The following is a 15,652-nucleotide window of genomic DNA, read 5'->3' as shown; positions in this document are numbered from 1 at the left end:
GAGCCAATATTGCTTCGATTGTGTGAGCTTCCACTTGAATTTGTCGATCGGCTTCCCATGATGGAGATGAATTTTGAATTTCGGTGAAGATGATCACCAAATATGTTGGTTTGGGGGAAATTATGGAGATAATTAGGGCATTTGATTTTTAAAGAATTGGGGAAGAAAGTGAAAATTGTTGGGAATGTCAATTGGGGTTTTTTTTCCCGTTTTTCAGACCTAATTCAGGGTCACGTGCGGCGCACGTGACTTCCTCCGTTAATTGCTAACGTCCATGTGACGGAGTGGACCAAATCTGTTTAAAAATGAAACATTGTGGTGAACTTTGTTCACTTTGAAACAAGGGGGACCAAAAGTGGAATCGGTCCAAACATGAGGGACCAAAAATGTAATTATCCCATTTTTTTCATTTAGAGATGAAAGAGAAGTGTGACCGTTTAACCCTTTTAATTCAAGTAAAATACCTTTTTATCTGGCAAAATTTAGCCACCTGGGTGGATTATGCCAAACAAATTTTAATTGAAGGATGTTATCAGCTAAATTTTCAATTCTAGGGAGCAAAGTGTAGAACAAGATTAATTAGAGGGTGCAAAATGCAGTTACCCCTAACTATAGTAATTAGAGGGTATTTGTAGGGTAATTGGCATTTTGCACCTTGCAATTATGCTCATTTGACACCTTGCACCTTTAAATTAAAAATATGGGAGATAGTACCCTCAAATTAAGATTTGCTAGGCACATTACACACCAAGACACTTTTCTGCTACAATTCGCCTCCGAAAAAATGAGTTTACCATAATTCAATGGGCAAAATGGTCAATTATTGTTAATTACTTCTGTGAACGAGGAAGGATATGAATATTTTTTGTAATTAAAAATGTTGGTAGTGAATTTATTTACAAATTTACCCTTTCAGTTCTCCCGATATCCTTTTATTCTACTACTTTTAGGTAATGAGGTGTACTATGCCAAGTAAATCTTAATTTCAGGGTGCAATCTGTCATACTTTTAATTTAAGGGTGCAAAATGCCAAATGAGCATAATTGCAGGGTGCAAAATGCCAATTACCCGTATTTGTACCATTTTTTTTCAATAGTAAGCCTTTTTTTCAATTGTAAGCAGAACGAATTGGCGCCATTTTCTTTCTCCCCCTTCCCCCTCCCCTCTCTCTCTCTCTCTCTCTCTCTCTCTCTCTCTCAGACACACGCACGCACACAGAGACACACTCTTCTCCATGTAAAAAACATAGACCCACTCTAAAATGGCGGGTCTATTCGGAGCTCTCCGAAGACCCAGTTTGATCCTCTTCGTTTCTCTATTGTTGCTCGCATTTCTTCTCCAATTGCTCGTACCATTAACCAAGAGCTCTTCAATTTCTTACAACAGGGAGTGGAGGTTCAATTTCGGGTCATTTCTAAATTTCTGTGTAGTGTGTATTTATGCCATATGTTTTTGTACGAGTAAATTGGGTGTGACATATTCTTTTGGGCTTTTTATGCATCTCGTTAATTTTTTTTTCTCGTTTCAGCTGTAATTGTTATGAATCAAGCACCGAAATTAGAAATTGACCAAAAAAAAAATAGGAAATTGGAATTGAGTTCATAAGAAATACTCGATTCTCGGAATTACAGTTCAAAATTAAATATCTGTAAAACAAGACAAGAGGTAGTGAGCTGAATTTACTTTGAAAAAGTCTTTATCGCGTGTCGATTTGTTGCAATCTTACCATCACTATTGGAGTATTTATTATATATGTTCTTATTGTAATTTTATATTAAAACTTGTAAAGTCGATACTAGCCGTTTTACAGCTCAGCATGTTGCAGCCTATGCCTCCAGTTTTCCTTTTTGTTTTGTTATGTACTTCGGTTTCAATATGGGGATTGGGGATTGAGGCACCGCTAACGGAAATTCCATTTAATTTATCGTGTTGAATTAATTTTGTCTTGATTTCTGTTTTTTATATTCGTCGATTGAAACTCTATTTCAGATATGCATTATTTCTACTACTTCTGCTGGGCTGGATCAGACTTTACCATGGATATTTTATCACAAGGTTATTTGAGTTAGAGATTTTTTACTATTTGTGGAGGGCAAAGCTGCATTACATGGATCTTTTGATGTCCTAGAATCGATCCCCGTAAGTAGCTCCATTTCATCTCGATTTTCTTAACCTCTACTCTTATTCTTCTTCGTATAGTCAAATATTTCCACTTCGGTCAAACAGGCCAACAGGTAAATGTGTTTGTGTTTGTGTGTGGATGTGAGCAATTTACTGTTTTTTTGTTATTGGGTAAAAATAATGCAGTTTGTCTCTAAGTTTATATGTTGCAACTAATCAGTTTAATTGATTTTAACCAATACGCTAGGGCCCCGTTTGGTTGGCAAGATAAAATTAGCCAAGATAAGATTAAATAATCTAATGAAATCCAATTATTTTATTGGAGCTCCGAAAATATCTGTTAGATACGCCTGGAGATGTTGATATGGTGGTTTTTCCAAATTACGTTAGTACCTATCACTATAATCGTGGTCGTTATTTTTTATTTATTTGCACAAGAGTAACTAATGATTTACCTGTTTAATGAATGACAACCGATTACGGTTTCCTCAGGCGAGTGCTGTAGAGAGAGATGACATTAAAGAACCATTCAGCGAGGTACTTTCTTTGAATGTGATCGATCAAATTGACTTCTCATCGGAAAAAAAAATCAAATTAATTTCATGTTGTTTTTAAGGTGACAATGTTCAAGAAGAATCTTCAACATCTTTCAGCTGAGACTTATTTCATCTATCACAAGGAAGTGTGTAAGGGTAACCCCTCCTATTTTATAGCTTATGGAAATGGGAAATCGGCTGCTCGTATTCAAGCTCATTTACGCCCAAACGGTGCTCACAGATGGCATTATTATATGAAGATTCCCAAGTATATATCACTATTTTACACTCGTGTATATATATATATATATATATATATATATATATATATATATATATATATATATATGTATTCTTGTTTTCTTTTGTAGTGAGATCATATCCGAAGATGCTGCGGTTTTGCACTATACCTATACGAAGTTCTCGGACCTGACTTCGAGGCGCGACAGGTGTCGTTGTAAGCTAACAAGAGAAGATATCGAAAGATGCTTCATGTTAGACTTTGATCGGATTGTGAGTTTCTCGAAAACCCATTAAATTTAGAGAAATTCCTTTTTTCGATCTTCGTTGTGAAGCTTTTCTTTTATACCTCTATGTTTTGTTTCCCCATTTCGAAAAAAACAGAATTAAATTTAGGGTAAATAGCGTTAAGTCACTTAAACTTTGCCCTTTTTTGTAGATTACCACCTCAACAAAAAAAAAAAAGAACCCGATCCCACCCGAACTTTATAAGTTGTGCCACGTTGCCCATTTTCTCATTTTCAGGCCAAAATGGCCGGAATTAGACACACATGCGATTCGGAAGGGCCTTTTTGTCATTTTGAAATCAAAATCCTTAATTCCTCATTTTGTGGAAGGCTTCGAAGCACATTTCAGAAGCTATCCTTGTGTGATAATTTGGTTTTAGGCAACAACAGTTTTGTGGGCGATGTGGCTGAATGGATTGGGAAAATGAAGCCTTGAGAATCTCTCGATCTTTCGGAAAATAGCCTAGCGGCCAGTTCCAGATGGAAGCTTGCCTGAGTCCATGAGCAATTGTACAGATCTTCTGTCATTTAATATTAGTCATAATTCTCTGATGGCCAATCTGTTCTGTTTTCGGACAATGGATTAACAGGGGTATTATTGGTAATGCGTTTGGTTAGTCGAATGAGAACTCGTTGAACAAGGTTTTGATTTTGGAAATTCCGTCTTCTTTGGGGGATTTCGGTAGCTTGCAGTTGTTGAATATGGCGAGGAGGAGGAAGAAGATGAAGAAGAGAAATTGCGGGAAAATTGGAGGAATTGAAGGGATTAGGGATTTTGATTTTGAAAAAAACGAAAAAGCCCTTCCAAATCGCATGTGTGTCTAATTCCGGCCATTTTGGCCTGAAAATGAGATAAAAAAAAAAGCACAAAAAGGGGCAAAGTTTATGCGGTTTAATGCTATTTACCCTTAAATTTAATTATCATAATATTCATTTTTTTCCCCAGGAAATAATTTGTTGACATAAACTGCAGGCTTTCGTGATTGCTTCATCGGGAACAACAGAGGAAGAAATGCTCCAATGGTATCATCTTTTTTTTTTTTTCGTAATCCAAATATAAGAGTTATATTCTAATATCTACGAAGATAAACAATTAGCGCCTGCGCCCAATTGCAACCCTCTTCCGCAGGTACCATAAGCACGTAGTCTGGACAGATAAGGAGCTGAACACGAAACTGTTTAAGGCAGGAGTCTTTACACGAATTTATACACCAATGGTATGTGCAAATGTCGGATAAATTACTCTACTATATAAGGCAAGAAAATGGATCTGGCTAAATTTATACACGAATTTTTTGAACTTTTTTGCATTCTCTCATATAGGTCATTATCCAAAGTTTGTGGGAATCGGGCGTCTTCAGCAATGCCATTTCATCATCACATAATACTTCGTGAGTTTTTGTTTTTGTTTTTTTTTCCAGGATATATATTCGAAGAAGAAAGCTTCTGAATAAACAATCGAAGGTCAAACGAAAATACTTCATGTGAATCAATTGTCAATATTTCTCACATACCATATATTCCTTTTTCTGACTGTATATTCCTTTTCTCCTTTGAGTTTGATGAAATATAAAGCAAGTTTTTGTAACCTCTTTTTCTGTATCTGAAACTCATACCATATCTAAATACTAACAATTAAATATGAAAATAATTCAAAAGGTACATTTTTTTATATTAAATCTGTTAGATACAATCGAATCAATACCAACAAGTACAGTAAAACCTCAATCGGTTCTTAAAACAATAGTTAAAAAATAAATAAATAAATAAAAACGAATTATGATCGCAATTAAATTCTTTTGAAGTACCCCTATATAACACATGATCATAATATGAACACTTCCCATCAATAGTTGTGCACAATTGTTCTCCAATTTTCACATACATGGTATTATTTGGAATGAAAAGCACTATTTCAAATGTGTAAATTTTCGAATTGGAATGAAAGATAATCAGAAATTTCATTTTGATTTCCACTATTGGGCATAACATTGAAATAAAATGAAATACATTATATATGCATATACAAAATCAAATAGGAATATGATTTAATTTCTGATATGAAATTTTCAGCAGATAAAGCAAGCATAGAGATGATTAGTTCATAGAAGGGACGAAAAAGCTAAAAGGGACTAAATAAATCTTTAACTGTATACAGTATGCAAGAAAATACAAACTTGTTGATATTTAAGTTCATTGTAACAAATTGCCTTATAAATATACCATGGGCTTTCATCCTAACTGCTTATTATCATGGATAAATTACAACTACCTCCGTGAGGTAAAGTGTAATTACAAAAGATCCCTTAATTTTGAGATATTACATCTAGCTCCCCTACAGTTTGTAAATTCCATATATCTAAGGGTGTTAATATAAGAAATCTACAATATCTAGGGGTGCATATAATTATGGTAAAATGAAGCCAAAGATTCATATAAATTATAAGAAATCCAGCAAATGAAGCCAAAGATTCATATAAATTATAAATAATGAAAATAAAATGCATTCAAGCATCCAAGCTCAAATTTATAACTAAATTACCTATTCAAGGTTTTCCAATAAAATAAATACTTTAGTCGCTTACTATGCGATAAGTTGAACAAAAATCTCTACCTGTACGTTGCAACAATCATCGACAAGGAAGCCATTTTCCGGATCCCGCAGTTTAGCAAGACTTATGAATGCACTTTGTCCACAACATGTACTCGAATATGTAAACCAATGTGAAACTGCAGCACGGAAAAATTATGAGCAAAATAGTGAATTTCAACATATTTATTTAAACAATAAAAGTTGGCTTCCATCCGTTTGACTTAACGGAAAACGTAAACGAAACTAAAAGAAGAATCTTACAACAACTTTTGAACTTATAAGACTAGTAGTAATTTCTTTACTAGTTAATATGTCAATTCTTATACCAACAAATTACTAGGTTAACAAAAATCCAAGACTTATAACTTACGTTTTCCAGAGTCGTGGTCGAATCTGCCTTTTAGGCGCATGTGAAACTCTGCCTTGACTTTTTGATGAACCGTAAATTTTTCAGCGCTAACACATACCAAACTCATCGACACGGCATTGCCCTTTGAACTCAAATCTCCATTTGAATCCAAATCTCCATTTGGATATAGCTTCAACTTCCTACGGTTTTACGAAATAATAATTTTTTTAATCGAATTGAGAGAGAAGTAGCTAGATAAAACAATGGAATGGAAGAGAAAGTACCATTCAACATCTCTCATGTTGAATTCTTCAGAAACCCAAACACCTTCCAATTTAGAGAATTCAACAATCTTCCAATCACGTAATCTCGTATACATCGGTTTAAGCACAGTCACACTCTCAACGATTCGTTGTTTTTTCATGACAAAAACTTCAGCTCCAAGCACAATGTTATCCTTAACAAGGTATCCGCTTGATTGATCTCTCAAACTTTTCTTAGACATAAATTTGGGAAATCCCCATTTGGATTTAGTTGCGTGAAACCGCCTCACATTTCCTGGCCAACAAGATTAAAAACAACAATAAGAAACTGTGTAATTACTTTTAATTAGAAGAAAACAACATTTGTGTAGGTCCATAGTAATTACCTCTAAAACATAAATAATTGTCTGAAAACTGATCATAGAGAAAGATGGTGAAGTCGGCATATAACTCCCAATCTACGGGCAACGAACTAGTGTCAGCCATGGCTAAGTATACGGAAACATTGTTGCCCTTAATTTGACCCTCACCCCCATTAGGATAAATTACGAGTCTCCTAAAGAAATTCAACACGAATCATATGTTAGTTGTGTTGAAATTAAAAGTTTCATTATTCAATAATTAACTAGCTACATAATTACTATTATGTTTGTTTAGCTAGCTAAGGTACCATTTGTAACCATCAACTTCAAATACTTTTGATTCGTATTTTGAAACACGATACTCAGAAAGTAAGGAAAAAGATTCAATTTTGGTGAGGAAGTGTGCAGGTGGAGCATCTCTCGTTTCCAAGATAATAAATTCTGGAAAAGAAAAGAAACAAATGAGTAAAAAAAGAATGGATTCCTATAAACAAAGAAGTAAAATTACGGACCGTGGCCATCGGTTGAACATGAAACGGGGTTTTGCGGCGGCTTGAAGTTGAAGTAGTCGAACCAAATCGATCTTGCGACGGATTTTGATCTTGTTAAAAACGAACCTACACCATAAAGCAACGGAGAGGCCAAAGAAACCATCAACACAGTCTTCATCATTTTGCCTTGTTCGTTTTTGGCACAAGATAAAATAAAATATAACCCTAATATTACTGACACACACGTAACCCTAATATAAGACACGTGAAAATATTAAAAAACTATCTTCATCCTATACTTTAGCGGGCCTAGGTAAAAAAATAACACTTGGGTTCTCCATATTATAAATACTAGATTTTTGGCCCGTGCGATGCACGGGATTGAAGTAAAATTAATACTAAAGTAGAGATCAATTTAATCGACAAAATTGAAGTTTCAATTCATGTTGTTGTTTTGCTATATGTATTGATGATATTTTTCCATCCATAAGCCATATTTATTAATTTAATTTTATGGTTTTTATGTCATATGGTTGTATATTTTTATTACCTCAGTTAAGGTAGAAGTTTGACGCTGCTCCGCCACTGCCGTTCGCCCTGCGCCGCTGCTCAGCCACCGCTTTGCTCCGCTACTCAGCCACCGCTGCTCCACCACCGACGTTCGCCGCTTCTCCACCACCGCCATTCGCCTATGCTTAGCCGCCGCCTTGCGCCGTCGGTCGCTGCTCCTCCCACCGCCTCTGTGGAAATAACTGCGATCTATGCTCTCATTATTCATACCATAAATTCTCGTCGTTCGGGTAGTTTCAGATACCCAAGATTCGTGCTAGAGGTGGAATGCCAGTTGCATTTGTAGATTTTGAGGTGAAATTTACTATGTTTTTTAAGATATGTGAGCAATTAATATTAAAAAAAAATCTTTGGATTAATTTAATTTTTTATTTTGTTTGATTCGTATTTTGTTCATTTTAGTTATATATCATATGTCTTTATTCTTTGTATACTATAATCATTTGTAGTCGATTACAGTACAGTAAATTTATCAACAAAAAAAAATTCATGTTTTTTTTTTTTTGTATTTTTCATATAATCTAACTCGCATGTTCCATTTTGCTCTTTAACTTGTATTTTTTTGTCACAGGTTTTGCTTTGTATAATATTATGAGATGCTAAGAATAAGGCGCAGAGAAGTGCCATGTGAAATTGCATTCATGCTATAGTACTCCAAACTTATGGCACTTATATAACTAGAGATAACTATAGTCATGTGTAGTAACATATAGTTATATGTATGCTATGCATTTTTTAATGTATAGTAATGCGTGTTCATGCTTTTATGATTATATTCACGTGATTGTGAATTTTGTTGTTGGTGTAGATTAATTTTGGGGTAAAAAGACATAACACGATTAGATTTAACTATACTCGACTGTCCTAAACTATAGTTAGGTGAATACTAGAGTCATGTATAGTCAATTTCAGTACAGTAAATTTATCAAAATAAATAAAAAAAATTAAAAAATTAAAAATTAAAAATTAAATAAAAAATAAAAAAAATTAAAAAAGTAAAAAATTAAAAAAAATTAAAAAAGGTAAAAAATTAAAAAATACAAAAATACAAAAGAGGATATGTATAAAAAATAATAATAAAATAAACATTTATATTTTTTTATTTAAAAAAATCTATAGAAATGATAAATGCAGGCCAAACATGCTAAATGCAGTTGGGCATTATGCTGAATGCAGGGGCGAAAATTCTAATGTAGTTGGGCAAAAATTGCAAGGGCACAATAGTACTTTTGCCTCTTCAGGAGTATCTCAAAGGAAGAATTTTAGGGGTGGACTTATCCCTATATATTTTCCATATGAGGGGTGTATTATATCTAATGGACCCATACATCTAATTGTTGTTATAACCTTGATTTAATTAGTAACAATGTCAAATTATTATACGTTTATATGATATGTGAAAATATTGTGGGAGTTTCATAATGTAAGTAGTTATGAACTAAGGGAAAATGCTGCGGAAAATATTAAACTTGAGGAATAACATTTGGTAAAAACAATTTCAAGATGATAAATATAAGCACCATATATATATATATATATATATATATATATATATATATATATATATATATATATATATATATATATATAATATATATATATATATATATATATATATATATATATATATATATATATATATATATATATATATATATATATATATTTGTGGTAAATTAATGGAGCAAAACTAATTAATTTAGTTACAGTGTTAATTGTTAAATAATTATTTGTTTATAATATATGAAAATATACATTTCAATTTTTTGAAATGATAAATGTCGTTTTAATTTTACTAATGTCGTTTTGACTTCGAAAGTGATTTTGACTATTTTCTATTTTGAATTTGGCAAAGTTCAAAAGACGGAAACTGTAGTCCTTTGAGATAGCTTTCTAATCCAACATGAATGACCTGGATTGGATGTCGGGTGACAAAGTTATGCATGAATGAGTTACGTTTTAAATTTTACATAATTTAAAACATCAAAGTTGTGGGCAGTGTTCATTAATTCATGCATAACTTTCTCAACCGACATCCAATCTTGGCGATTCAAATTAGATTAGAATGCTAACTCAAAGAATTACAAATTCCATGTTCTGAATTTTGCCAAATTCAAACTCGAAAATGGTCAAAATCACGTTTGAAGTCAAAACGACATTATGAAAACTGAAACAACATTTATCACCTCCCTTCAATTTCTCATTGCAAACTTAAACCGTTCATCCAAACAATATATATGTACATTATCAAAGCTAAAACATTTTTTCGAAAAAAATGGCGGATTAAGTAAAATTTTATAAACATACTGTACAATTTTGTAAATAAATGTCAATTTTATAAAATTGACTGTTATTATCAAAGTTACTTTTACTATTTCAAAAAATGAATGGAGCTAAATTGAAAAGTACAAATTACATAAAAGACTTTGAATTTTTACCATCTTCTTTTGAAAAAAATATGGGGAGAAGGTGAAAAACGAAAGATATAAATGAGATCTGAAAATTTTGCAGACCCTGAAAAAAAATGTTGAATTCGCCGTTGGATTCTCCACTGTAATTTGTACATTCAGAAACCAAAATCATACATTATAAAATATATGGAGATAAAGAACGATGAATCTTATATATAAAAGTAAGGGGCTTATATTTATGATACAGGTCTCTAGTATTCTGGCCGGTGGATGTGGCTCGGATATTATTGCAGGTTCCAGTAGGTGGCGGGATGGCAGTTGCCGACCGACTCTTTTGGCAATTCACCTCACTGGTTAAGTTTTCGGGTGCGGCGCACTTGCTATATATCATCTTATTCTCAAACATCGTAGACCTACTTCCTCCACGGGAATTTCATAGTGGGGCGTCGGATTGGGATTGGCGGTTCATCTGGAAGTTGGAAGTCCCTTTGAAATTTAGGTTTTTTCTTCAAGCTCTTTTAGGGTTTTTCTTCAAGCTCTTTTGGTGGCCCGGTCTAAAGAATGGTTCAATATCATGGTGGAGAGCGACTGCCTCAAAATTAACGAGTGGCTTCAGAAGAAATCTAGTTCTCTCCACGCATTTGGAGCAATTACCGATCAGTGTTTGTCTTTAATTTCATTTTTTCATTCTTGTCATTTTTCGTTTGCTAAGAGACAGGGTAATCGCCTTGTTCATTCGCTTGCTTCTATTCCTATTGATGACTGTTTGGAGGGCCCTCTTTTACCTCCCCATTCGGCCGATTGTACCTAATTCATAAGTTCCATTCGAGTAAACTGCAAAAGTACCCCTGTAATTTCTAAGACGTACGTGTATCACGATCGAGTACTTCACAGTTCCTTGTTTTGCTTAAAAAAAGAGTAAGATTATCACTTCGGTTATATAGGATTAAACAAGGTTAAGGTATTCACACCATTATTAAAAGATATAGAGTCAAAAGACTTGTAGAAAATTAAACTTTGGCTACATGAACTTTAGTTAATTGAAATAAGCATATATATAATGGCAAATACATTGGGGGGGTGGGTGGGGGGGGGGGGGGGGGGGGGGGGGGGGGGGGGGGGGGGGGGGGGGGGGGGGGGGGCTGGGTTAATTTTTGGATGCATATTGTGAGAATTTGATGCACTAAACTTGTTTGGATTCACAATGTCTTTTTTGTTTTTTGTTTTTAATTTGAAAAATAGATTATAAAGGATTAAACCAAGGTTAAGGTATTGTAGAAAATTAAACTTTGGCTAGACGAACTTTAGTTAATTGAAATAAGCATATATATAATGGCAAATACTTGGGGGTACGTTGTTGGCTAACTTTCCACTTGTAGTCGAACCAAATCGATCTTGCGACATAGTTTATAGCACAATAAGTTGCACACAAATATTTACTTCTAGAGTGAAGCAATCATCAACAATGAAACCCTGCAATTCATCATGTTCAATGAATTCCAATTGTCCCCAACTCCTATTCGAAGATGTAAACCATTCAGTCACTGCAACAAGGAAACCATTTATCAATAATATTACAATTACAAATACATTCTTCTAATTCATCCATCTTTGTTGCACAACTAACCGACATGCATTTTGCAAGATCAAACATAGTTTATCCATTTTTTAAAATTATTAGGGTTTTCAAGAACATCATATTTTTTGAAATATCTAGTTATAGATGAAAATATAAGTAATCAATTAGAAAGAAAAAAAAACACAGAAATGATTTACAAACAAGTGCAACTGTGGAGGTATATACAACTTACTGTTTTCAGTGTTGTAGCGAGCATCAGAATTGGACCCGCCTTTTACGCTCACGATAAACCCTACCTGCACTTTTGTATGAGCATCAAAATGTTTGGCACTAACACATGTCAAAAACATTGACATTGCACGACCTTTTGAACTCTGATATCCATTTGGGTATAGCCTCATCTTCCTGAATTGGAAGAAGATGAACTCAAAATAAGAATATGAAGACAAGTAAACTTGACGAAAATAATTGAAAGAGAACTATACCAATCGAGACTTCTTATGGTGAATTCTTCAGAAAACCAAGGATCATTTCCCAATTTAGAGAACCCTTGAATCTTCCATTCACGTTTTTGTGGCGATTTTGTAGGTCTGTGCAGAGTTACACTCTCAGTGACTCGTTGTTGTCTTTTGCAGACAAATACTTCAGCCCCAAGAACCAAGGTGTCATGAACAAGATATCCATTTGATTGATCTCTCAGTTTTTTCTTAGAGATTAATTTGGGAAATCCCCACATAAACTTTGTTTCATTGAAACTTACTGGCCAAGTTCATAAAAGATAAAGCGTTAGAAAGCATAGAGCCGAAAATAAGAAATAAATATGTTCGTGTATACCTCGATAACATAGATATTTGTCTGAGATCTGATTGTAGAGAAAGATGGAGAAGATAGCATCAATCTCCCAATCTACGGGTAATGAGCTAGTGTCGGCCATGGCTAGGTATACGGAAACATGATTGCCTTTATCTTGGCTCTCGTTCCCATCGGGATAGATTATGAGTCTCCTGAAAAATGCACCATGATGAAAAAATGCTTCACATATCACATATTTATCGAGTTGAAATTAACAACTTCATCCAATATTATTATTATTATTATTATTATTATTATTATTATTATTATTATTATTATTATTATTATTATTATTATTATTATTATTATTATTACTTTATTTTTATTTTTCTAATTTATGACGAAAAGGTGAAGAGTCGGACTAATATGGGAACGAGTTGGACTAATATAGAAACATTGGGCAAACTTCAAGATCGAGCTTTTGTCTAACCGGGTCATCATGCTTCATTTACACTCTTCACACAACAAACACAATTCATAAAAATCATAGGGTTTGCACCAAAGACGAAATAGTCTTTATTTATTTTATTAATTGTTATGACCGTTGCCTATAGTGCTAAATATGCTTAACGAAATGCTATTGATTATATACAGAGGATGATCTACTAAAAGGAAAGTGGGCCGTTGTTTTTCTCGAAAGTTTCAATGCGCTTTTCTTCTTAATTTGTGATAGTCAGTAACAATTATCACATTTGTTCAGTAAACATAAAGAAGAACATAAAGATGTTGTGGAACGGAGGGAAAAAAAGAACCGCCTGGAATTGAAAGATTTACGTTCGTAGCATGATGAAAACACACGGTATATAATCGATGTTATGTTGTATCAAACATACATTCAAAATCTGCATAAGAAAAACGTACTCGTATCAAAATTTCCAATTTCGATTTTTATAACACTATATATATAGTTTATTTTGAAGATTAGATATAGTGTTGAGTCAAATAAAAGAAAAGGGAACCATGTGGAGAAGAAAGAATTAAGTCGGATGAGGTGAATAATAACAAAAAAGAATGGGACATACCATTTGTAAGAATTAAGTCGGATGAGGTGAATAATAACAAAAAAGAATGGGACATACCATTTGTAAGAATTAAATCGGATGAGGTGAATAATAACAAAAAAGAATGGGACATACCATTTGTAATCTCCGGATTCGAATACTCTTGTTTCGTACTTTTCAATCCCGTACTCGGAAAGTAAGGAGAACGATTCAATTTTGGTCAGGAAGTGAGGCGAAACGTGTCTCGTTTCCGCGGTAAATTCTGGAAAAAGGAAAACAATGCAAACACACAAAAGTTTGATACGCGAATTCGTATAAACATAAATAAAAACTACATAGTGTATATTTTGGTAGCAAACCATCGTCGCCATCTGGCATATTTGGCGAAGAAGAGTCGTCTTGATCGGCCGTTGAACATGGAACGGCGTCTTGATCGGCCGTTGAACATGGAACGGGGTTTATTAGTTCGATTGAGTTGCACCAAATCCGTTTTAAAAACTGTTTTTCAGCTGCGATTACTTTTCTTTTCTGAGATTCGTCGAGTAACAAACTCAGGCAATAACCTATACCAAGTACCACCGAAGAAACCACCATTAATTTCTTCATCTTTGTCGCCAATATATTAAAGTAGCCCTAAAACCCTAATACAGACAACAAAAACCCTAATAGTCACAAAATAAAATACCCTAGAATTTTCATATTATAAATTTGTCTTTTAATACTGTGTAGGGTCAGGGCAGCCGGTTGGGCATCTAGTATTTTTTATTTTTTTATTTTTTTTAAGTAACGGCATCTAGTATTCAATACCACCATATTAATTTTTGATACAATTTTGATATTAAAAAAATAATTCCGATAGTTCCTATTATTTTGAGATTTTCACTAAATTATTCTTTTAAGTTATAATTTGCATATTGTATATTGTTAATAAGTGGGACTATATTAGTTTTTATTCAACTTAATTATCAAACAAAAACACAATATATTTGAAATTTCCGAGAATTACCGTTTAATTTTGAATAATTTGAGGTAAACTTTCAAAAATTGTCGCAATTGTGATTCTTTTGTAATTTCCGATTTTCCAATATTACCAAAAATTCCATAATTGGAAAATAATTTTGAATTCCAAAATTTTCGGAATTGGATCAAAAAGTTCTATTTGATTTCTGAAATTTTTTTTCTCAGAAAGGCTAGTTTTCGATCTTATTCATCCGACTTTCACTCATAATCGAAACCATATCAGAAGAGAAATAACTATTTTTTTTTCTAACTATAGGAGTCTAGATGTAATTTGACCTACTTGGAAGATATCTGTCATTTGCGCAAAAAAAAATAACTATTAAGTTATGTAGCGCGGATACGGAAACGGTGATATGGGGAAACGGCATATCTAAAAAAATAGGATACATGAGCTTAGAGGGAACATGTATATATTAAAATTATATATATATATATATATATATATATATATATATATATATATATATATATATATATATATATATATATATATATGAATAAACCCTATTTTTTACATAATTACATCTACCCCTTGATATTTATAAATTTCTTACATTAACCCCCTTTTGACGGAGACAGTAATTTAACTGTTAATTGACTTTGTTTTTTTGAAATTCTTTTTTCCAAAAAAAGATTATTTTAATTAATATTAATGTATTGACTGCTAAATTACTGTCTCCAACAGTAATTTAACTGTCTCAGACAGTATTGTTAATAATATTAGTATATTACTCTTCGGGAAAATAATATTTATAATATTACTGTCCCAAACAGTAATATTACTGTCTGAGACAGTAATTTAGTGGCCAAGACAGTAATATTATTTAAAAATATTTTTTCTAAGAAAAAAAAATTCGAAAAAAGAAAAAAAAAAAAGTCAATGCCGGAGACCGGCGGTCCACGGTGGTTGACGGGCTGGAAAAAAAATTCAGAAAAAAATAAAATTTCAAAAAAAAAATGAAAAAACAAAACAAAAA

At 33.0% G+C, this 15,652-nt stretch overlaps 2 protein-coding genes across 2 annotated transcripts; one reads left to right on the top strand and one right to left on the bottom strand.

Annotated features, from left to right (window-relative positions):
- The first annotated feature begins 2,600 nt into the window (after window positions 1-2,600).
- LOC148767748 (glycosyltransferase-like KOBITO 1) lies at window positions 2,601-4,767 on the top strand. The gene is made up of 6 exons (XM_088824415.1): window positions 2,601-2,658; window positions 2,738-2,925; window positions 3,029-3,170; window positions 4,158-4,207; window positions 4,314-4,401; window positions 4,606-4,767. Exons 2-6 carry the CDS (start codon window positions 2,744-2,746, stop codon window positions 4,636-4,638), a joined length of 495 nt encoding a protein of 164 aa, XP_088680541.1. The 5' UTR covers window positions 2,601-2,658; window positions 2,738-2,743; the 3' UTR covers window positions 4,639-4,767.
- An 894-nt stretch (window positions 4,768-5,661) lies between these two features.
- On the bottom strand, window positions 5,662-14,312 carry LOC105959923 (uncharacterized). The gene is made up of 12 exons (XM_088824776.1): window positions 14,015-14,312; window positions 13,791-13,917; window positions 12,637-12,806; window positions 12,288-12,561; window positions 12,035-12,207; window positions 11,636-11,767; window positions 7,264-7,476; window positions 7,060-7,192; window positions 6,776-6,945; window positions 6,411-6,684; window positions 6,148-6,326; window positions 5,662-5,914 (listed from the first exon to the last, which is right to left on the bottom strand). Exons 1-12 carry the CDS (start codon window positions 14,259-14,261, stop codon window positions 5,769-5,771), a joined length of 2,238 nt encoding a protein of 745 aa, XP_088680902.1. The 5' UTR covers window positions 14,262-14,312; the 3' UTR covers window positions 5,662-5,768.
- Window positions 14,313-15,652: the final 1,340 nt, after the last annotated feature.

The sequence above is a fragment of the Erythranthe guttata genome, chromosome 10 (genome assembly GCF_056151865.1).
Source record: "Erythranthe guttata isolate IM_541 chromosome 10, IM_541, whole genome shotgun sequence".
Lineage (NCBI taxonomy): Eukaryota > Viridiplantae > Streptophyta > Magnoliopsida > Lamiales > Phrymaceae > Erythranthe > Erythranthe guttata.
The sequence above is the reverse complement of the archived record's forward strand: the minus strand, read 5'-3'. Positions and strand labels throughout refer to the sequence as shown.

Bases quoted from the DNA above. Each gene is read 5' to 3' on its own strand.
- LOC148767748 (XM_088824415.1), top strand. From the start codon at position 2,744: ATGTTCAAGAAGAATCTTCAACATCTTTCAGCTGAGACTTATTTCATC. The intron at 3,171-4,157 runs GTGAGTTTCTCG...CATAAACTGCAG, and splicing joins TGTTAGACTTTGATCGGATT to GCTTTCGTGATTGCTTCATC. The intron at 4,402-4,605 runs GTATGTGCAAAT...TTTTTTTTCCAG, and splicing joins CACGAATTTATACACCAATG to GATATATATTCGAAGAAGAA.
- LOC105959923 (XM_088824776.1), bottom strand. From the start codon at position 14,261: ATGAAGAAATTAATGGTGGTTTCTTCGGTGGTACTTGGTATAGGTTAT. The intron at 7,193-7,263 runs GTCCGTAATTTT...TTTCTTTTCCAG, and splicing joins ATGTTCAACCGATGGCCACG to AATTTATTATCTTGGAAACG. The intron at 6,685-6,775 runs GTAATTACTATG...CTTGTTGGCCAG, and splicing joins CAATTATTTATGTTTTAGAG to GAAATGTGAGGCGGTTTCAC.